The sequence below is a fragment of the Barbus barbus genome (genome assembly GCF_936440315.1).
Source record: "Barbus barbus genome assembly, chromosome: 14".
Taxonomy (NCBI): domain Eukaryota; kingdom Metazoa; phylum Chordata; class Actinopteri; order Cypriniformes; family Cyprinidae; genus Barbus; species Barbus barbus.
This window is the reverse complement of record NC_136742.1, coordinates 15,879,756-15,903,972: the sequence shown is the minus strand read 5'-3', so window position 1 is coordinate 15,903,972 and position 24,217 is coordinate 15,879,756. Positions and strand designations below refer to the sequence as shown.

At 38.1% G+C, this 24,217-nt stretch overlaps 1 protein-coding gene across 13 annotated transcripts in view; it reads right to left on the bottom strand.

Annotated features, from left to right (window-relative positions):
- The window catches only part of LOC306880188 (protein furry homolog-like), a 123,136-nt gene that overhangs the window by 3,167 nt on the left and 95,752 nt on the right, over positions 1–24,217 (bottom strand). For 4 of the 13 annotated variants that reach the window (XM_079433527.1, XM_079433526.1, XM_079433525.1 and 1 more), the window contains 18 exons: positions 23,810–23,904; positions 23,094–23,710; positions 22,748–23,016; positions 22,359–22,499; positions 21,906–22,106; positions 21,200–21,361; positions 19,835–19,909; positions 19,579–19,755; positions 18,755–18,949; positions 14,124–14,306; positions 10,554–10,936; positions 7,453–7,660; positions 6,071–6,220; positions 5,820–5,918; positions 4,932–5,000; positions 3,854–3,871; positions 3,000–3,110; positions 1,240–1,433 (listed from right to left, as the gene is read on the bottom strand). In XM_079433527.1, coding sequence (XP_079289653.1) covers positions 1,240–1,433; positions 3,000–3,110; positions 3,854–3,871; positions 4,932–5,000; positions 5,820–5,918; positions 6,071–6,220; positions 7,453–7,660; positions 10,554–10,936; positions 14,124–14,306; positions 18,755–18,949; positions 19,579–19,755; positions 19,835–19,909; positions 21,200–21,361; positions 21,906–22,106; positions 22,359–22,499; positions 22,748–23,016; positions 23,094–23,710; positions 23,810–23,904 — 3,347 coding nt within the window. Of the gene's footprint in view, positions 1–1,239; positions 1,434–2,999; positions 3,111–3,853; positions 3,872–4,931; positions 5,001–5,819; positions 5,919–6,070; positions 6,221–7,452; positions 7,661–10,553; positions 10,937–13,636; positions 14,307–18,754; positions 18,950–19,578; positions 19,756–19,834; positions 19,910–21,199; positions 21,362–21,905; positions 22,107–22,358; positions 22,500–22,747; positions 23,017–23,093; positions 23,711–23,809; positions 23,905–24,217 lie in introns of all 13 variants that reach the window. The other 9 variants (XM_079433529.1, XM_079433528.1, XM_079433530.1 and 6 more) reach the window with 8 other exon arrangements.

The window sequence follows — 24,217 nt, the reverse complement described above, 5'->3', positions numbered from 1 at the left end:
TGGTCGGATGAACCTCAATTCCAAACATCATGTTTGAAGGAAACCAGGCACTGCTCATCACATGCAGAGTACCATCCCAAAAGTAAAGTGTGCTAGTAGCAGCCTCATGCTGTGGGGCTGTTTTTCAGCGGCAGGGACTGAGGGACACAGAGTAGAAGAAAAGCTCAAAGCACCAAAATATAGAGATAGCTCTAATGAAAACCCAGTCCAGAGCATTCAGAACCTCTGACTGGGCAGAAGGTTCACTTTCCAACAGGATAATGACCCTAAGCACACTGCAAGAGTGGCTTATAGACAACTCTGTGAATGTCTTTGAGTGGCCCAGCCACAGCCTGGGATTGAACCCAATCAAATATTTCTGGAGAAACCTGAAAATGTGTCTGCCTCATCCAACCTGACAGAGCTTGAGAGGTGAAGAGGTGAGCAGAAGAATGGCAGATAATTGCCAAATGCTGATGAGCAAAGCTTGTCGCATCAAACAAAAAAAACTACTTATGCAATGCACTTATTTCAGTTTTTTATTTTCAATAAATTTACGAAGTTGTGAAAATTCAGTTTTTGCTTTGTCAATATGTTGTATGGAGTGTAGATTGATGTGGAGAAAAAAGTCATTTAATGCAGTGCCTACAAAGATATAGGTGCTGACGTAGAATGAGAAGCTACTCCACGTGGTTAGGATGAAAAACTAGGAGTTTAAAAGAGTTTCATGATACTGTACTGCTTAGTGCTAATTATATGAGAGCATATGTTTATATTTAGGATTAAAGTTATCATATGTCATAATTCGATCTTCTAGTGAAACAACAGACTTCGACAGACTGGTGATGTATGTTGGACTTCACCAATCATTTAGTCGCTTGAACACAAACCGCTTTCTTAGAATCACCTGAAAGCTCACATTCAGATCTGCCTCTATCCAATCAGCAACTGATGGATTGAAGCAAGTCCAAGCCTACATTTTTTTCTGCTATGACAGTCCATTACACTCTGATGTATTGGTGTAAACTCACCATGAAATCAAAATAGACAACTATTTTTTTATAAAATTTTGTGGTGTTTATTATATATGCTTTATTTGTACAATATTATTGACATTATTTTTTATTAATAGTACTAAGATCGCAGCAACTGGCAAATGACAATGATCCAAGTCCCACCTTACATTTGTATTTTTTTGGTCCAATAAGCCATTTAATTTGGATATGGTTTCACTGTGACTTCAAAGCTTAGTTATCTTACCTGAAGGCTTTAACTTGAGCGATGGCTGTGCTGAAGTCCCGTGCTCTAAGGCTCTCGATGAGTGAGTGGATGGCGGTCTCTGTGCTTGACTGGTCCACTTCAAACTCGCCCACTCCCTCCTGTCCATCACCTACTGACTCCACCTCCTTCAGACAGCTCTCTAATATGGCCAGCTCTTCTGACATGTTAGTCACCTGAGAAACACACAAGCACCATGATATTTTAAATCAACATTTAGTCAATATTTTCACAACTCTGACTAAACCACTCATGTATACACAATCAATCAGTAGACAAAATCATTAAAGCGCACAGTCATATCATATTAAGCATAAACATTAAAAATTGAAATGGATATTCCTAAGGCAATGCGTATTAGCTCAAAACCAGGTCGTCCCTAAGCTAAATGTATTAGAGCTGTTATTTGATTTCTACATAACAGAGGTCGCTGAGGTCTGTGTGTGTATATGTGCAGTCTATAAAGTATAAGTGAGTTAGTATCGATGTGTGATAAACTGGACGGCTTTGCTCTGGTCTGTATTAAGCATATCAGTCTCTCTCAGTGAGCATAATGAAGTTACTCTGCACTAAGATCATTATGTGAAGTCAGACCTTTATATGTGTGCATACTGGCACACATTAGCACAAACTACCATGAAATCCAGAAAACTGACCATCTTCTGTCTATATGTGTGTGCTGTCAGGGCATCTTTCTGGCTTCATGTCATGCACAATGTTTGTGGCACTCAAAAAAGCCACAAAAACAACACACAAGATTTGTATTTCTTGTTAATACGACAAATTTATACATATGCCTAAACTACACTAGTCAACATTTGAAGTGGATCAAAACCTTTCATCAAAGTTGTCCTAAAACCAAAATGCGTTCTTGTCTAAGAACAACTTTGATTAACTTCAAATGTTGACTAGTGTATTTATAGAATATTTTCACATGATTTCCTGCATAATTCTATCTATCTATCTAGAAACTGCATGTTAAAGTTATGATAATCTATTGAGATGACACTGAAACAACACTGAGACATGATGTAATGGTCAGAGATGTTCTTCTAACAATTCTAGATAGAAAAAAATTATGTTTGGCCAAAAATAATGATTCTTTCAAGATTTAGTCACCCTTGTATCATTTCAAACCCATAGGATATTTGTTCATCTTAGAAACGCAAACGTAGATATTTTTTGAATGAAATCCGAGTCATTTCTGTCCCAGTATTAAAAATCAATACGAACATAACTTTAAAAACATGATGCTTTAAAAAGTCCATAAAGGCAGTATAAAAGTATTCCATCCTTATTTCAATAAATCCATGTCTTCTAAAGAGACTTGACGGCATTAAATGATGAAGAGATTTAACTAAGGCTTTTATTCATATACAAACATTGATCAAGACACGTACATAGAGCACATGAAATATGGTAAACAGAGGCTCAAATATATGTGTTTGACACAACAACCCATGATGTTTGTTTTCACGCAACAAGCAAGCATGATTGGGCTTCTGCTTACCATATTTCATGTATTTTATGTTTTTGCTGATTTCTCAGGATTCATTAAAAATATCTTCACTTGTGTTTTGAAGATGAACAGAAGTTTTATGGGTTTGGAATGACTTGAAGGTGAATAAATGACAATTTTAATTTTTGGGTACTTAAACACTTAAAAAATGGTGCAGATGAACACAATGTGTCCTGTGTGAACAACAACTAATTAAGGACACAACAAACAAGCAGAAACAAACCTCTGCCTCTCTCTTGATGGTGTCCACTCTGCTGATGAGCTTGCAGTAGGCCTGAAAGAGCAGCAGGAGCTGGAAATGCAGCTTATACAGCCGTCGACACAGCTCCAGCTCCTAAAGAAACAGACAGAAAGAGAAAGAAAGAACATGACACCATCACCTTAACATTTTTAGTTCTAATCATTTGCACAGCCAGCAGCAGCAAAACGGCATAATCAGATGAACGGACGGCAGGATGAATGAACAAATGGAGGGATAGATGGATGAATGAACATCCTGGCTTTGAGACGGAGAGAAGGGTTAGCAAGGTTACACCCTGGTAAATCATTTTGTAAAACGTGGACAATGTATGATTCCCTTATCAGAACGAAACCCTGAAAGAGTGATATTTCTGGAAAAAGTCAGATCCGAATTGCGTGCTCCAAAATATGTCAGGAGCGAGTAAAGGGGGCAGCATGCAAAAATGTCAGGAACAAAGAATCTAAGCTACTTTCTCTTCCGTCTTCCGCTCAGATGTCCATAGACACACTCCAATCACACTGAATGCATGTGTGTCAAATTTCTAGGAGCATTAAAAACACTAATAACCCATTAGCAAATTAGCAAAATAGCAAAGTCAACACTAAGTATGCAGAACTCATTTAAGCCATGTTCATTAATGAAGCATGTAGTGATGATATATGAATGATCATGAATTAGACACGTCTGTAGTGGTGTTAAGAGATCAGATGTAGGGGTTGTTCTGAATTCTGATTGGTTGTGCAGATGTATTAGCGAAGAACAGATGAATGTTCAGTGTGTGCGTGGCTGATTCGAAAAGGATTGTGACAGGCTCTAAAATATGATAAACCACTTACTGCTAGCATTTCCATTTGCTAAGCAAGATGGACAGCAGGTCACAAAAAAGAGGAGAAACAGGAAATGAGAGAAAGACCAAAAATTAGTGTGCTGATAACACCCCAAGACCACCGTAAGAAAGATAGAGAGAGAAATATTGCAGATTGTTGATAATTAACAACGACAAAAATATTGCAGTCACATGCAATGCATTCTAGGAGAACAAAATACCATTTTCCCCAGTTTCATGTACACTAACATTTGTAGCATCGCTAAATATATGTAAAATAGATAGAAAAGGGAAATTAAAGAGAGTGAGACAGGTTGAAATAAATGCAAGTTGCAGTAAGAAAGAAAAATATCAACTGTGGCATCACAAAAACTGCAAAAGCGCTTAACATCACAGAGAAAATAAAGATGCTGTTTGCTGGGACACCAGTGACTAAGATGAATAGAGGAGTAAGACATGGAGAGCATAAAAGTCATTTAGTATCTACCATAAGAGATGGTAGACATAGTGCTTACTCCAGTCTTCAGTGTCACATAATTTTTCAGAAATCATTCTAATATGTTGGTTTGGTGCTTAAGAAACTTTTATTTCTACTAATGTTGAAAACATTGCTCCTTAATATTTTTGTGGAAACTAATACTGATTCTTATTAAAGATTCAAAAGTAATTCAGTCAAGTACAGTGAATGATTGACAATAATTACACAGCAGCAGGTAAATTAGACTGCTGTCCCTTTAAGACCAACTGCACAGACCCAATACACATCTGATTTTTATTGCTAGTGCACTTCTTTTTTTTTTTTTTTTTTGGAGAAAACCTACTAAATTGTGTGGATAAGAGATATGCAGAACTTGAAATGAATGACATATTTAAATTCATCTGTGGTGAGTTCAGGAGCATCGATTCTGCATGGGCCTGGTTGTAAGTATCAGAAAGATCAGCTACCCTTGAATCACCTCTGCTTACATTCATACAGAGGTTCTTATATTCTTCTCAGAGATGAATTGTTTAGAGCACAAATGTTCACATTTGTGTGCTCAAACAGAAACATGCAGTGTGGTGAGTGTGTGGAAGTGTTTTTTTTCTACCTGAGCTTGAGTGTTGGGTCGCTGGTTACTGTCTTTATCACCGAAGGTTTTTCTGCAGTTATCCAACCACTGCAAGGGGAAGCAGAAATGAGACACCTTATTAACCAAAAAGCAGAGAAGTGCAGGTGGAAATTTCTGATGTTGTGAATGTGAGCAAAGGCAGATGACGTTTCTGTGAGCGCGAAACAGAAATACAGGGAGAGGCGAATAGTGTGTATGGGAGTGTGTGTGAGGTAAATTTAATAAGAGTCTGCTACTTAGCAAATTAAAGAGGGTCTGTTTAAGCACAGGGGGGGTCGGCACATAATGCTCTAGATGCTCTCATCCAATTACTGTCCTCTAGTCATCCACTATCCCATCTGCCCCCTCTACTCCCCTTCCTGAGCCTGTCCACCTGCTAAATGATTTAGGGTCTCCGTGAGGCTATTCTTAGTGACCTTGCATGGAGAGAAATTGGCTGCTGTAGATTCTAGATGGGTGCTAATTGAAGCTAAGCTGGCTATATCAACTCAGGTCCTTATATGATTTAGTAGCCAACAATAACTGCAAAGAGACGTCAAGGAGCATTTTATGATCAGCTTATTCTCCTCTGCTGTCTCTCCTCCATTGCATAACCTCAACATCACCCTTTAAAGACGGGTTTAAAGATGAGACTGCACAGGAAATTCCCAGATTGTTTACGGGTATAGCTGAAAATCAGTGTACCATTTCTGCCTAAATGGTAAAAAAGATGTTCTTTTATTATTGCATTAGATTTAAAGAAAGATTTTCTGTGAGTAACTTAGATTTGGGTTTGTTCCCTACTCAAAGATATCATATGGCTTCGAAATACTTGAAATTAAGCACACAATTTGGAAACACAGCAGTATTATACACTTAGTTTCTCACCTGTTCGGCTGCTTCTCTCTTGCTGTTGTAAGTGTCCAGATGCTCTTGTAACTCCAACACACTGAACTTCAGAGTCTCCAAGAGCCCACAGGAAACAAGCTAAAACACACAATTTAACAGTTTACTAAACACACCAACGTGTTATATTATTGCATACTATCACACTGATATAATCTTTGTAAACAGGCAAGTGTAACTACACAATTAACTGTAATTTTAAGGTGTGAGGTGCAGAGGAAGTGTACACTCACAGTTTCAGCATCAAGTAGGACTGTAGGGCACTGGGAGCAGGAGGTCATGACCTCTAGAGAGCTCAGGAACTGGTTTCCCATTCGTTGGAGCCCCTCGCCAAGGAATCTTACTGAGGCATGGGTAATCGAGTCAAATTTCCTCTGAATGTGCTAAAGAGACAGGAGACAATCGACTCAGTACTGCAGAAAAACACCAAGCTATGAATCAGTCAAATAACAAGCTAAGATAAATATCACTTACACAAATTTGACTATGAAATACAAATTTAATTGTGTATTTTAGGATACATAAAATGCTAGTAATTAACTGTATGTCAAGACAGAGTTTGACAATACATTCCAAAAATTCTTAAAATGTTGATTTGTCATTTGATATGCTAAACAAAGCAGTAGTTTCTTGTGATGCATGTCAATACACTGCTAAAAATGATATGTAGACAAATAAACTAATGACAGTTAAAAGTGTTAATGAGTCCATACAGCCAAAAGTGACCGTTTAAGAACACATTTTTGTAAATGTAAGTAGGACCTCTATGCAAAGGTTTAGTGTTGATAAGATTTTTTTTTTTTAATGTTTTTGAAAGAAGTCTCTTATGCTCACCAAGGCTGCATTTATTTGATAAAGGTACAGTAAAAACAGTAATATTGTGGAAGATTATTAACATCTTGAATAAGTTTTCTACTTAAATATTTTAAAATGTAATTTATTCTTGTGATGGAAAAGCTGAATTTTCAGCAGCCATTACTCCAGTCTCCAGTGTCACATGATCCTTCAGAAATCATTCTAATATGCTGATTTGTTGCTCAAGAAATATTTCTTAATATTATCAATGATGAATATTTTTGTGGAAACCGTGACACGATTATTTCAGGATTCTTTGATAATTAGAGAGTTTAAAAGGAACAGCATTTTTACAGAAATCTTTTGTCAAACGATTAAATCGCATCCAAAATAAAAGTTTTATTTATATAATATGTGTGTGTATATTGTGTATATATAAATACACAGACATACAGTATATATAGTTTGAAAATATTTCCTTGTATATATTTATATTAATATAATTGATATTATATATAAATATTTTAAATGTATAACCATATTTTTCTGAAATATATACATGCATGTGTGTATTTATATACATAATAAATATACACAGTACACACATATATTCTGTAAACAAAAACTTTTATTTTGGATGCGATTAATCGCTATTAATCGTTTGAGAGCACTAATTATAAATGTCTTTTATTTCCTGGCTGAATAAAAGCAATAAAAAAAAATCTTCCTAACAAGATTTTTGCACTGCAGTCTGCATGAAACTGTATATTAATATTCCTGTAATGTATAGGTACACACTCACAAACACTCAAATTTTTACCTGGAAGAGTCGTGAGAACACATGGAAGGTGTAAACAGCACAAGACCCATCAGAGTCCGACAACATCTGGTTGACATGGCAACGCCAGGCGTCCTCCTCATCATCATAGGCTACGGGTTGGAATGCTGCCAAAATAGCCGAAAGAAAGGGCGACGGAGGTGGAGAGGCCTGGAGTTCAGGATAGCCGTCGGCATCGCCCTCATCTTGACTGTAAATAGAGATGGAAAGAGCAAGACTCAGACACACATAGAGACACGAGCACCAACACAAAGCGTTACATCATTCACAAAGGAAAAACGTAAACAGAGACACGCTGTTCTTTCTATCAAGCTCTCCCTCCCTCTCACTGCAGATGTCCTGTACTGCAGTGTTGTTACAGTCCAAATCTACTGCAGAGGCACAGAAAAACAACATACACTTACAGGCCTGTAGGGCCGAAGAGCTTGATGAAGCAGACCGAATAGAAGAATCTGAGACCAGTGCTGCTGAAGGATGTGGACGACACTGCCTTCATCTTCATTTTCACTAACAGCTTTTATCGTTCCCTTCACTGTCTTCCTGCTCAGATGCTTTTTTCGCCGTTCCCTCTCCGAGCTTTTCACCTCACGTGTTAGCCTAAATTCTCCCGCTGCGTTTGTGACGTTCTCTGTTTTTCCCTTTCACTCCCTCCCCCACTCGCTGCTGCGCCACACACGAGCGGTTCCCACACACAGCTACAGGCTCTCTTTCGGTTCAATGGATCTCAGCCGTAGAAAGTTGCCAGGAAGAGCACAGAAAGGCCCTCATCGCACAGTGTATGCGCAAAAATCTAATTAGAGCCCTTTGCTGAATCGCTGCCTATAATTTTTATTAATCGATCATGGAAAAGCCGGACACATCAGGGCTTAGGGGATGATATACAGCACTGCAGAAGAAGTGTGTGTGTGAGAGTGCGTGTGTAAGAATGAATAAAGTGAGTTTGTGGGGGCACTTTCTCATGTACTCACAAATATGGCTGACCTTCAAGAGCAATGATGTTGCCAAGTATGAGTTCACCATTCACAGCGTTAATAAAACTCATCCTTATTATTAATTATATTTTTTTTAACTGTTCACATTTACTTAAGAAAAAACCTGGATACTCGCCAGGACGGCCATTTTTGTGTAATTTTGTGTATATTTGGCCACTTAAGTTTGACAACAAACTACGTAAAATAACTCAATATGATACTCGCTATAGGCGGCTTTGGATGTGACTGTGAGCCTTGAAACAGCCTCTGGAGCGCGCAAGTGCCGATTGGCTTAAAAAGACGTGCAAATTATACATTTTTGTGATGATGCAACAATGACCCGATTAAGCAAGTTACAATTTTGTCAACTGTCCCGAAATGCGAGTGAAAGTCTTGGATCGGTGTGCAGCAGCTCGTTGCAGACGAGATGCGCTGATGTGAAGCCGCTTTGAGAGTGAAAGAGAGAAGACGCACTCCAGCTGAATCACTCACGCTGTTTTCAAATGACTGAATTAATCTGCTAGTTTGTGTGGATTTATTTACTCAAATAACCTACTTGCTATCTTGAATAAATGTTTGCAGGAATTTCCCTCATTATGAACTTGAAAACTATGTAATATACATACAATCCCCCACGAAATTCTGGACATGACTCTTACAGAGATTTGTGAAATAAAATTTCATTTTTTTTTGTATTTTCTTTCCCCAGGCCTGGAAATTGCTGTTTTCAAAATGTAATAAAAGCAACTGATGCACGCTGTTAATCACTTAACCTGGCCACTAACATGATCGGCTGAATGCTCCGTTACCTCTCCCTCCTCTAATCACATGCTGGATCCATCACCCCGCTTTGTTCCAGGACCTCGAAATTTACAAATTAAGTTCTGGTTTGTAGTCATCTATTACGATGTCTCTGGGACAAAAGAGTTTGAAACAAAAATGAAACCATCAACAAAAAGTCTGACCGCATATACCCCTCCATGTTTACAAATACAAGCGCAGCCATTGGAGGTTAATGATGTCACAGAATTTGCCAGTATTTTGGAATGGATGTGTGAATGGTGCTTTTCCGGAAAAAAGACAAAGTAAAGTCGTTCCGGTAATTTTACGGCAATTTACTGGTATTACTGTGTGAAAGGGGCTAAAGTCACATGCCTTGTAAAAAATCATAAAAATGTTTCTGAGCAACTGACGACTCTAACAGTTTCAGCTCAGATTTCCCTCGTGGTTTGGACTTTGAACCCTGGCTAAGGAGAGCTCCAGCAGCACTGTGTGAACACATGCAATTCATGCGTGTATTAGAAAACATAACGTTGTGCAGTGTATTTAATTGTTTAAGGCCATTTCGCGATTGTAACCAGCAACATCCACTCTTTCTGCTTCTCATTGGAGACATGAGATGCAGTGCTAAACAGTCTCTGTCTGTTGGTGCTCGTAATTACTTTTGCGTCTTTCTCTGACAGTTTTAAATGCTTCCACACTGCCGTTATGTTTGCTGCATTAGTGCGTGCCTCTCTTTAATTGCGTCACGTCATTGTTCGGTACAATTGATTCGGTCTTTTTGCTTATTCGGCCGAACACCGAAAGAGCTTTTTTTATTTAATGTAATTTTTTTGCTATTTTCGGCCGCCGAACAATTGGTACATCACTAGTAAATACGTTATCGCGTCGTCGCTATATCATTGATATTGTGATATGACACTTTTTTATCATGTAAAAATGTGGACCGTATGATATGGCACACCCCTAGGGTACATAATTCCATTTTTAACAAACCTTTTGCCATGTGTGCTATTTTAATTCTACTACTCTCTCAAAACGTTGTGAGTGGCCTAGAGAGCATATTAGGTGAGCAAAGTTGTAACAGATAATAGGGAATAAAAGGTATCTGGGCAGCCTTTAACAGTGTATATTTCACAACTGATAATTTCATATGTTGCGCGTTATGTGAGAAGAACTAGCTGTGTAACCTGATATGCACTCTATTTAGGATGCTGCCTTGAAGGTAGCAGTCTATGTTGGTAGAAGACAACAAGGTAGGATTTCGGAACTGAGCCATGACTGATGAACTTTCAACCCTGTGAATGATTACTACAGAAATCACAGACCAACCTGGACATGCCGAAAAAATCTGCCTCTTCTTCCTCACACCTATCATCTAGCTCTTTCAGAGCCAGTGTCACGTCCTCCTCACATACTGAATCAGGGGCCGAGTCCAGAGCAAGGGGCAGAACAGTCTCCTCCTCACACATGGAGCCCAAGGTGGAGTCTATGATGGGGGGTGGCACCACCGGCTCGTCATCAAAGAGGGATCCAGGCGGGCTGTCCACAGCCGGTGGAGGAGGGGGCGCTGGGTCCAGGTCGTCGGTGGGGTCCTGAGAGTCAGGTAAGTCACAGAGCTCAGGGTGGTCTGAGGGTAAAGGAGGAGTACTGCCAAACCCCGTATCCTCACTGACACTGCTGCTCAATTCATCTGCTGCAGTAACATTGGCATCCTGCAATTGTGAAAATGACAGTAAAGGGAAGTCAGGACTGGGGCAAAGAGGGCAACATGTATTTTGGGGGACAACAAATAACTCTTCTGAGTAGGGCTGGGCGATATGGCCAAAAAAAAAAACCCACAATTTTTTAATATCAGTCCATATCGATAATTATCACGATACATGTAAAATCTTTATTTCTTTCAAGTTTAAAGCCAGAATTTTGCTCCAAATTGAAAGTTATAGAAACCAGACCATTAATGTTCCTTAAAATAAATATCTAACTAGAAAAATTAATTTCTTAATTAAGCATTGGTCTCCCATAGTAGCATTGGTCTCCCATTATATTTAAATCATGATAAACACAGTTGAAACTACACATATAACACCTCAATACCATGGTAAAAATATAACTATGTGGTTTTTAGGTAGCCTATTTGTATGAAAAACAGTAGTCTAAAAACATTCAGTGTAAATATCGTTCTTCATATCGTTTTATCATATCGGAGGAAAATTATATTGCGATAATTATCGTTATCGAATTATCGCCCAGCCCTACTTCTGAGTGATTTATACTGTAATACACAAAAACTCTTTGAATAATAATAAAAAAAAACTCTTTGAATCTTTGAATTATCTTGTGAGCACTAAGCACAACACTCCAGAACTGTTGCTGTAGAAACTGTATTTATTTTTAACTGAAATAGAAAGGACTATTTATTTGGGTCCACATTCAGGCTAGGTAGTGAACATTACACAGAGTGAACATCACTCTTAAGCACAGCCACTCACAAAATGGCCTTGCTATACATGTTCTGTGCTTCTATTATGAGAGGAAAAATCAATAATGGTACGGGGCTAATCTTTCACCATTGACTTATGATGCAAATGTGACCAGCAGAGGATTAAACCTGTGACATCAGAGGATCTATATTAAATGGACCACTGTATTTCCATTCATAAATCACATAAATGCACTGAGCTAAATAGCAACTGACTATTAAATCAAGCAAAGTCATGGAGAAACATCTTTACCCTGAGCCTCACAACATGTCTGACGATCAGGACTCTGTGGATACGTACATAAGTCAATATTCATGTATTCTCGCTTGTGCTTTGTAGGTTCGCAGGTATATTAGATAGCACAGCATTTAATTTAAAAATAGTAAATAACATGCCGCAATTAAAGCTTTTAATTATTTTACATAAAATGTACCATATGAACTTGGGCTCTGTAAAAAAATTTTAAAATATTGCTTCAGATACATTAGCCAAACTTTTGCCGATTAACTGAAAATGCCAAAAATTGGCAATATATCGGTCGATCACTACTTATAATTGATTAGCTGAAGGTTCAAACGTCAACCAATCAAACAAACAAACGATGCAATAGTTGACTCATGTTTTATTCAAACATACTTTAAGGAGACAACCAAGAAAAAAAAAAAGAAAAAAAACATCTAATTGAACGAACTTATTTTTTTTTCTTCTCCTCCTCCTCCTGTCTATTTATGAGTCTAATGCATTAACAGAAGAAGGGAGGGTGGCGGGAAGCCAAAGTAGAGGCAGTATTAGAGAAAGCTTTTAGGCGTTCTTGGCTGTGGTGGCCAAGCAGATGAGTAAGACTATCGATGGTTTTATCTGGACTCATTACGCTAAGAGCTGGAGAATGGCAGGCGAGATGCCCTTGAGCTGATATTGAGGTATGATTGGACTGGACTCAACTGGTCTTGGCTGGACTGAGTAGGTATTGATCAAAAGTTGTTCATTCATTAACATCAACAGGAGGAGTATTCTGCTATGAATTGTGATCAGGGGACATACAGTTTCATTTTGACTGAAAATCATCTGAACAGTGATGGTTGTGTGTATGAAGGTTGACCTGGGGGAAAATCCTAAAAAGATATTTTTTTTCTAGAATAGAACTGTGCCATTTAAACATCAACCAAATGAACTGGAAAACAATTCAGATATCAGCAGTTAGTTAAGTTACAGTGTTAGTAGCACGGCTGCCTAAAGCCTGTTAGCGGTCTTTAATGTTCTCTCAGTCGGGCTGTGCCTTTGTTTGACTTGATAACTACTGCATGCCCTTTAATTTATAGGGATAGTTCACCAAAAAAATGTGTTGCCACTTATTCACCCTTATGCGGTTACAGAAGGCTTGGCACTGAAACTCAAAATACACTTTGAAGAATCTTCACACTGTATTTTCCATACAATGAAAGCATAAAGTGACCAGGCGATGTCAGGCCTTAAAAAGAACACAAAATTGCTCCATAAAAGTGGTCCAAACCACTTATTTGCTATATTCAAAGTCTTCTGAAGTCAGCTTTTTGCAAGTGAACAGTAATGTAGTCGTTATTCATCAAAAGCCTTCCCCTCCACTGTAGCTCTCTCATATTCAAACTTGATGTCAATAACACAGAATGCCATTGGTTAACATTAAATTTCAGTCTGTTTATAATATAAAGCTATCATATTGTTTCAGAAGACTTGAAATATAATGCATTAATAATATGGACTACTTTTGTTGGAATTTTCTATGTAGTTCTGGAGCTTGACAGCATGTGGTGACTGCTTTCATTCAACAGAAAAAAATCAGCATGAACTTTCTTCAAAATTATTTGTGTTCCACCGAGGAAAAAAAAAAACCTTCATGTTTGGGGATTTGGTATTTCAAATCTCGTAGAATGGTGGGTTTTCACTAATACTCACGATGAGGTTGCAGGTCCACGGATAGAAGTGAGTAGTCTTCGTCAGAGCCTAAAGCGTGTTAACGTCTGTTTTTCAACCATTCTGGGACCAAATTTGAGGTAGTTCTAGCATAGCAGGCCTGAGGTGTATGTTTGTCTTTGATAATCTCTGCCCCAATCAAACAAAGCAGGCAAGCAAGCCCCGCCCTCATAGCAGTCAATCATTATCTAATGACAAGCATCCCATAAAGCAACACCCAGTGCGAGGAAAAGACAACATGAGGCAGTATTCTGGCAGAGGAAACAGACCGTGTCCAGTATTCAAAACGTAACATTTTCCAGAAACACTTTAGCAGCAAAGTCGGCATTAAAAGTTTGACATTTTTGGATGATTTAGGGAAATTGATAGGTGAGAAAACAGCACCAGTTGACTCCACAAGAGAGCAAAAAGCAAATGGCTAAATAGCACCCGTGCACCACAATTTATTGAGACTCCTGATTGATCCCACCTCAGGCAGCTGGCTGCTATTGGTGTCAGAGTGGGCGGTCTCAGGGATGGGGCTGTCTGGGCGGGGCAGTGGTGGGGTGGGCGTGGCCTCTTCTGTTAGGACACTACTGGAGGACTCTTGCGACTGTTGGAGGGAGTCCATGTGATTGGATATGGCATCATCGGTCGCTGAATCACTATTAAGCTGTGTAAAAAAGAAAAATAATCCGTATTTAGCAAAAAAAAAAATTAAGCAAAATGTCTCTGCTGTAGAATTCTCTGCTCTAAAGTAAGTGTTATACTACATGCACATATAACAGATCAATGAAAAATAAGTTCTGTACTTATTAATATTTAATTAGTTTTTTATCATGACAACATGCGACATGCCAGAAAAATAACGCCTGGCAAAACCATTTCAACATTCAGTCTTGTTCAAACAGTATAGGAAGAAAGAGACAAAAACAGGAAAAGGAAAATGACTTTCACTCAGCAGCATTTAGACAATCTGTTTTCTTAAAGTCCGTGTAAAGTGATATTAAAATGTGTTCTGAGTTTGTCACACAACAGAAAAATGTGTTATTAACCACCCAGCCAAATTTGAATAACAAAAACCGCCAAGTAACTAAAATAAGTTATCAAAATCTTTGAAAAATAAGCAGGACCCTCTGCTCTCAAACGCTGGGGGCGCTGAAACCACGCCCACTCCCGGGAAAGCAGCCGTCTCTCTCAACTGTCAAATACCGCTACAACCTGAATGGATGCTACTGATATACAGCCGTACATGTTTGAGCGTGCAAGCTCGTTATTTGCGCTGCAGTGAGTTGAAACCTTCTCGTCGTCAAGGCGAGCGCTGCTCATGGTTGCTTAGCAACGGCAAACACCACAAGAGCACAACCTCCGGTACGCTTTGAAAGAAGAGAAAGCGGTACAGCTCGCGTTTCTAGATGTGAATTGTGAACGCTCCATGTTTTTAAATTGTATGTATTCTTCTGCATATTGATGTCTCTGGGCTAAGACCATTCACCCTAGAACCGTCCCTGCCTAGAATCTGTATATCTAACATCACAGACATTCAAAAAGACAAACTAAGAACTTGACCTCTCAACAGTTATTAGTGTTGGGGACGGGGCCACGCTCAGTGGCTCCATTGCGTCATCGAGCCACTGTTTTAGCCCCGCCCAAAAATCCTGAACACAGAATTGGTGAAAAACTGTTTAACTCCACAATTCAGTACTACATAGTTCAGTCTTTGTAATGTGTTTCTTCAGCAATACATTTCTAACATTTGTAATGTGTTTAGAAACAATTCTCAGAATTCTCTTTACACGGACTTTAAGCTCTGCTTAGTAGCTCATGCCCCATAGCAAGCAGAAGGGTGCAAAAACTTTTGGTTTGAAATGTAAAAACAAAAAAAAAAAAGTTTACGTGTAAACATTCATGCAGAAAAATTATTAGAATCAATTTAAGTAATGAGAAGGCCCACAAGCAATATGCTGTTTTATTTTCTTTGCATATTTCGTTGATTTTTGAGGGAATAAAAAAAACAACATGTTCAATTAATGTCTGGAATAAACTACATGATTTGCAGTTTGGACGAGTCGATGCTAGTTGCTGAAACTAATTTCGCGTAAAAATTTCACAGAAAATTACATAATGTAAGTTGTAATTCAATGTAAGTTGTACGTCAATGTAATTAACTCATGTTTCTGTGTGAGTTTCAGGCATGTGATCAGCTAGAGACAAAAAAGAAGGAAAATCTGACCACGCCCCAAGTCAAACCCACAAGCCACGCCCCCATCACTTATTATTAAAAATATATATTTTAGCATATTTTAAATATCTTATATTGTAATACTACATACTATTGTCCTGTAAAAAACCAAAAGCAGCATTTAATAATCATGATTACAATATAATAGAATATATTATAATAAAGTACTATAATATATTATAGTAAAGTATATAGAATTGTTATTATTATTGAAGTACCTGCCAAAAGTTTGGAAACATTACAATTATTAATGATTTTGAAATAAGTATCTTTTGCTCATCAAGGATCAAATTAAAGTAAAAAAAATAAATAAATAATAAGTCATAGTGAAATATTACAAATTAAAAAAAAAGTTTTTAATTTTTCTAAAATGTAAATTTATCCCTGTGATGCAAAGCAGAATTTTCTTCATCATTACTCCAGTTTCCAGTGTCACATGGTTTTTTAGAAATCATTACAATTTATTTTACTCAAGAAACATTTCTGATTATTATCAATGTTAAAAACTATTTTGCTGCTTAATATTTTGTGTGGAGATGGTGATACACTATTTTTTGATAAATATAAAGTTTAATGAACAGCATTTACTTCATCACTTTCATTCATGATGATTAAAATTATAATTTTTTTCTCTCTTTTTTTTTTTAAATCTTATACAAATGTTTGAGTGGTATTGTTTCCACAAAAATATTAAGCAGCAAAACTGTTTTTAACAATGATAATAATGTTTCTTGAGCGGCAAATCAGCATATTAGAATGATTTCTGAATGATTATGTAACACTGAAACTTCTCTTTGTAAACAACAACAGATTTATAAACATTTCTAATGACAAATGTTGCGTTCCCAAATGCAAATTAAAGTGGCTTAAACCAAGCGCAGCTAACACTAAAGGTGGACCGAAGTTAAACACAGCAGACATGTAATAACAGACATGTAGGCGTGTCAGACTACAGCCTGTTATATAATTGCATCACAACCGTTGGGAGTTTTATGACAGCACAAGCAATCTCAAATTCTCAGCACCATTCATAAAAAGTCACCGGGTCGAGTAACAAGCTGATTCTACCATTCCGTCCATGATGCTTTAGAAAACAATCTTTTATTTAGGTAATAGCTTAAGGCCATTTGCACGATTTCAATCATCATGCAACCCCCCCTCCAAAAAAACTCTGATCTACGCCAATCACATGGGACATTCCTCAGAGGTCGGAAAATACAGAAATCTCATCCCTGGAGTTTATTGTATTCAGAACGAGTTGAAAGTATGTCAGTTTTTGCTCTTTGGCCTGCAAGTGTACGATGCCTTTTCTTGTTTTAAGCTAAAAGTATAATCAAATTTTACAAATAATTAATAAACACACAAGTAGAGATGCCCTGATTGACTGGCCAGTGATCGGAATCGGCCGATTTTTCGCATGACCGGCCCGGATCGGTGACAGTCAGTCTCACGTCTTGCCGATTCCAAGCCGATCCCTTGACGTAACAGCCACGTGCACACTCAGTCACGTGTAAACACATCGTTTCGCATGAGAATGATTCTAATTTTAATTGCATTCAGTGTAAACGGCGACTGATAATGTATTTATGTCGTACCAGATGAGGCTTGCACAGCCTGAGCGTGAGAGAGACAGCACACACAAAATAACTCACAGAAATTTATAGATGCATACTGCGGTAGAAGAAAAAAAAGATATTTTCAATATATGATTTAGATAAGCAACATTATACGGCCATGATGTTTCCCCGAATATCAATATTAACACGATTGCAACGTGACACTGATTTTATACAATAGTATTTAAATAAACAAGAAGTTAAAATTAAGTGACTTAGATTTTAGACAAAATATTGACTGTTTTTGCTCAATTTCACTGATAAACATTGTTCTGATCAAAGCCTCAGCAGAACTGTTCTCTGTGTCTCCGAGCAACACACAGCAGTGTTTCCTTACTGAATGAAGCCACGTTTTTTAACAAATCGAGTGAGTCAATGTTTCAATGGCCCATTCATAAGGACAGTCACTTGCCTGGTTTCTGAATGAATCAGCCGTTTGAATGAATCGTTGAATGAATGAATAAATGACTCACTCAATAAAACATTTGCCGCCACCTACTGGTGGTTTAGTCATATTTAAAAGTATCATTGCGTTTTTTCAACATTTATTTGTATGTTTTAAAAAAAATAAACAATCTTATAAAATTATTTATGCATTTGAAATTTTGCAGTGTAAATGCATTTATGGCAGCTCAACTTCATCAAACTGTCTGTGAAAATGCATCTAATGCCATTTCAGATGCAGCTTCTGTTTCCTCAGCAGTGGAAAGATAACTTTGTATCGGCAGGTCATACTTCCAAAAAAATCGGAAATCGGCCAAGAAAATTGCAATCGGTGCGTCTCTACACACAAGATGTGTAAATGTATCAATGATTAATGCTTTAATGTTTAGTGGAACTCTGCAGAGTTGTGTGTGTGTGCAGATTCTGTGTGGGCCTCTAAATGAGATCATGCTGTCAAGGGTCTAAACAACTATGGCAAAGTTAGTATAAGAATGCAAAACCACTACAAATTATTAAAGTTACTCTGGCTAATAAAAAAGACAGAAAAAAATGGGTCCCCATCACCATACTTACCCAAAACAAATAATGCAAATTAAGGGTCTAAGAAGGGTTTTGGAGTACTAAAAATGAATAGTTGGCTTGGGAGCAGGGAGAAGTGGGGAAGGCACTTGTCTAAAGACACTGGAAGTGCGGGTTATGCAGAAAGCAAGCGTCTAACCCCGCCTAGGTAGGCCGTGGCAGCGTCTAAGCCCAATTTGGCGCACAGACACACCATGCCGGTGCCCCGTGTGGAGGGGGCCTAGAGGAGAGGGGACTTACGAGGTTGGAGCGGGTGAGAATCTGGCTAGCGCTCAGTACCTCCTCCTCAGATGACTCATCGGTGTCCTCCGGCTGGATGAGACTGGGTGTGCTGCTGGAATACTGGCAGTCCTGCAGAGACGGGGTGTCACCTTTGTCAATGCTTTCCAAAGAGCGACGCCTCACACCCCAGTTGAAGTTGTCCATGCTCTCCCCCTGCAGGTGGAACCGTAGAAAGCCAATAAGAGAATAGCACTTCAACTTTTAACTGCAAGTTGTGTGAATTATAGAGAAAATAAAGGATAAGAAATAAAATTAATACACTATACAAATCTCAACACAATACGCACAACCACAGAGCACAGTGGGGTCGGTGTACATGGAAAACAACACAATTAAAATTCTATATTCAAAATGTATATTCTATTTTGAATTAAAATTGTTCATTTGCAACATCCATGTACTTGTGAAACTCATTAGCTACAAGTATAAAAACAAACCCACTTGATTGGAATCACATTTCATTTTGTGTAATTTCTGAATGGGCAAGTTTTCGAATGAATGATGAGGCCAATCAATTATAGAACAAAACACAAACTTTTCCCTGAACACTGCTTAAAACTTACCTGAAGCTCCTGGACGCAAAAGAGGAAGAAAGATAACAAGGGAGAGTTAAGACTCGGAGATAATGCGGAGGCACACAAACGGACACAGGTGATGTCAGAGAAATACAAACACACATAGACTCTCTCTTTGTTAAGAATGAAACATGAATCAGTTCTGAGATGCTTGCAAGAAAAGACTGAGGATTGTTTGTTAATTATGCCCAGAGCATCAGTGCTCACCTCTCCATCCTCCAACTCAACATCCAGGAAGTCAAAGTCCTTGAAGACACCAAACTGCTGTTCACTTCCTGCATCTTCTGCTTGCACTTCCTCCTCCCGTGTCACTTCCTCTACAGTGGGGATCAGACTGGTCTGTTGGTCACCTGCATCCAAATCCTCATTTGAAGAGAACACCACCTACAGAAAAGAGGTGTAATTAGCAATCAGTAAAACTATGCAACCTGATAATGTTATGAATACAAAAAGGAAAACTTACAGAGGGGTTTTTAGGCATGCCTGACTCTGGACCGCACAGAGACAGGACGTTCATCAGTTTCTCCCGTGTTCTTCTCTGGAAGCAAATAACAACAAAATATCACCATTAAAATAAGAGTTGAAATAAAAAAGCAATCAAAGCTGCAGTTGGTTAATTTTAAGTGTCACCGGCCCACCGGTGGGCCCAAAGCCATTACATATTTAAAACCGTAATATTCTATACTAAACCTAAACTAATCTTGACAAACTATATATCATTGGAAACCTTAGAGATTGTATTTTTCATATTTGACCACTGTTTTATATTTAAAATTATGTAGTGACAGTAATTCATTAATTTGTGACAAGAAAATATAGCAAAAAAAAACAAAACACCAAGAAGTTGGCTTTTGTTACAAAAAGTTGATACATACACATACAATCACAAAAGTATTATTATTATTTTTTGGCTGCCAATAATTCAGACAAAACATATTTTCTAGTTTTTATCTAAAACTTTGAGAGTAAATTGAATATGTATATGATTGATGTTGCAAGTATTCAGTAAATAATGTAATGCATGTCAAGTTCATGTATGATCATACATGAAATAAACTTTTTTTGTGAAGTTTCTGTAACAACGGTCTAGTAGCTATGTTTGATTAAGATTTCTGATTAGAAAGAGCCCATCCTCATAACTTTATGCAGTAATGAACAGGGGAGATATTCAGATAAGTCTCAGTAAGCAGCCAGAGCTGTTTCTAAGGCCAATGTGTTTTCAGTAGTAGTTGTTTTATTGTATATGGTCATATTAAATTTTTTATGTCATATTTATGGTTTTAAAAAAAATCATTTACAACCTATCTAGACATGTTTTATTGCTGTTTGAATAAAACAAAAATTGTAAATCAAATCAGTCGTCCATTACAAATCATACAAGGAGCATGACTAGTACCTAGTGGACATTGTTGGTATAGCGACTAAAAATAACACAGAAACCTCATTTTTTGTGATATCAATGTCAAATTTGGAACACAACTTCTTTAGACTGAAGGCTTTTCATTTGACATGAAATTAAATTCACCACATATTTAATTTTTTTTTTTTTTTATGAAATATAAATAAATATTAAATTATTTTTTTTATTACAACAAACTTAAACACCTATAACTTTTTTATTAAAAATTGTATTCAACTTCTTTCACTTGTACAAGAAACTTCCAAGTGTGTTTTTAAAAACGAGCCCAAAATTAGGTTCATATTCCAAACCGTTCCAGAATTACATTAATTTGAATCTGGACACCCCCTTTTCAGCTCTACCCCCAAAAAAGGGGGGTGACACTTAAGGGGTTAAGAATTGACAGATTTTCATAATGGTTGACAATACCTGTGAGAGCTGTGGCCTCTTCCAGCTGACTGGCACCAACCCATTTGAATTGGAGCCAGAGGAAGTAGACGAGGTGCTTCTTGTCACGGCGATTACCTGGGGTTTTCCATTACGCCCCACTGCACTTCGCTGGTCTCCATAATTGTGACCTATAATAGGCGTCTGTGGGTCAAATGTTAAAAACAATGTCAGAAAGCTACAATGATGAGCATATAAATTTTTTTTTCAAACTACACTAGATAAGCCTTCAAAATGTTTCTGAAAAAAGATACTCAAAAATACAGTAAAACAGTAATAATGTGAAATATTTTCATAATTTTAAACAACTGTTTTCTATTTTAATATATATAAAAATGTTAATTACTCCTGTGATGCAAAGCCACTACTCCAGTCTTCAGTGTCACATGATCCTTTGGAAATCTAATATGCTGCTCAAGAAACATCGCTTATTATTGTATGAATGTTTTCATATTTTTGTGGAAACTGATACTTTTTTCATTATTTGATTAAATGAAACTTCAAAATAGCAGCATTTATTTGAAACAGAAATCCTTTGTAACTTCACTTTTGATAAATGTAATGCATCCTTGCGAAATAAAAGTATTAATTTCATTTAAAAAAAACCTTACTGATTTCAAACTCTGAGCAGTACAACTAAATAAACAATAAAAGTGACTGAAGACAGAGAAGATGGCAGGCCAAGCACCTCTGAGATGTCAAAGTGGAAGTCCAGCGTTTTTCCTGGCAGTTCCTTCGATGTGTTGTTGAATATGCGAGTGAAAGCGATCTCCGGGGAGCTGGTCGACTCAGTGCTGTAGGAGCGCTGCACCTCATCAGGAACCACCAGACTCGCAGAGCGGGACACCACTAACTTCAGAATGTTCTGGGCCTCCTTCCAGTACGGGCTCTGTAGCAACGCACAGACACAACAAACAACAAAACACTTGAGCCATTTTTCACCATACCTCCCCTCTTTTCCCTGAGTTAACCTTGAGGGACTCACGAGATGAAAAGCTTCAATAAAGACCACAGGGGAGGAAAGTGATGATGCAGCTTAAAGTTCCTCAAAAGTGCCTCTCAAAGCAAACAGCTCCCAGGCCTTTCATACAGACAAATACATACTACAGCGTAATTACATTAGCGTAAGCTGTACACAGACCTGAACATATTTGCCAATGATCTTCATGATCTCCAAATTGAACTGTTTGACAGGAGCAGCAGACAGGTCAATGTGACTCAGTAGACTGTAGATGATCTGTAGCAAAGACTGCTGCATGCTGTTCAGGCCCTTCTCCAATAGCTGAAGCAAAAGAGGTCAATATATATATAGGTCAAGATATAGATATAGAGATACAGAAAAATGACAGAAAAATGTGACTTGAGATGTTATCATTCTGTTGCAGTCTTGTAAGGTGTGCAAATATATACATTTATTTATTGCTGCTGTATTATTTAATTTTATTGCTGTCTGAAAAACTCTAAAAACTCTTATTGAATCCAACTGTATGAGTTAATGTATGTCAATCAAATTCCTCTATTCAAATTTACCTCAGCTAGGTATGTGACTAGGTTAAAGGTGATTTCAGAGAAGGAGTCGTGCAAGTAGCGGCACACCACGTTGATCCAGTTGGTGCTGTCTCTCGAGTAACTATGCGTTGAGTACAAGCTCATCATGTGTGCCAGGTTGGCCAGTGTGGCTGACTTTTCTTCAGCGCACACTTTAGCGATCCGATCAGCTGTCTCCTTACAGAACCCTGTGGGGTTGTCAAAGTGCTGGACCAGATGTGGAAGCAGGCACAGGATGTTCAGAGGAAAACCTGACAGGAATAATGTTCAGAAAATAAATATATGTATAAACCCCGAAAGAGATATTGATATTGAACTATGGGCGCACCTGCTAGCTGTGAGGGGTCTATGAGTGTGTGTCGGGACACAGTGATGAGTTTACTGAGGAGGTGAATCGTGAGCTCCTGTGTTGCAGCTGAAGTGAAACCCTTCAGGAAGAGCGTCAGCAGGCCGGGGAAGTTGTACCACTTCAGTTTGGCCTGCACTCTTTCCAGCTTCTCTCTGCTGTCCGGCTTTTCGAGGGGCATCTGGGCCAGCAGTCGGTTCAGCAGCCTGAGTGCCAGCAAGTACTCAAACTCATAATCGGACTCCAGCAGCGATGCTGCAATCCAGAAGACCGTCGCCATCAGGTTGGTGGGGTCAGTTGGTGGCACAACCTCACCAGATCCTCCTCCTCCATCGCCACGAACACCATCTTCTCGTAATGATGATAAGCTTCGTGTGCGGGCTAGATTTCCGTGGCTGCCACCAAGACGATCAGCTACATCGAGGGTATTGCTGCGGCAGCGGTCTCCCAGGCGTTCACCCATCAGACTGGCACGGAGCGAGTTGCTGCGAGCGTGGCTGTAATGGACATGCAAGAAACTTCCACTGCCAAGGTTCAGCTGACCGGTACTTTTCCTGTTATTGGCAAATTTGGTGCCCTGCAGAGGATCATGGGAGGCCCTACAGAGGGGGAGACTGCGTTTATTTGGGTAAAAAAAATGTGTTATAGATGAGGAGAAATAATATTTTTATGATTTGTCATAGCAGAGCATGTCTTACTGTGAGAGTGCAGTGAGCAGGTCGTAGCTCTTCATAGTTTCAGCAAGAGTGTCTATACCAGCCTCTAGTGTCAACAGTAACTCGATAACAAAACCCTGCAAGAGACAGATGAAATGTTTGATTATGACTGTTTAGAGATCAACACTTAATGCCTGAGAACAGTACGGAAGGGTTTTGGTCACAAGTCTGATTGGGCCAACATGCATACTGATTTAAGTCTGAAATAAAATAAAATCTAAAATAGTAGACTTAAGTAGATGATGTATTGTTGAAATTGAGGAAGGACCCAAGGGTATGACATTTATATTATTTCATTTGTTTATAATGACAAATATGTCAGAAAAGTATTTTTTTAACAAATTGTTATTTTCATTAGAAAAATAAATATTAAAATTTAAATACACATTT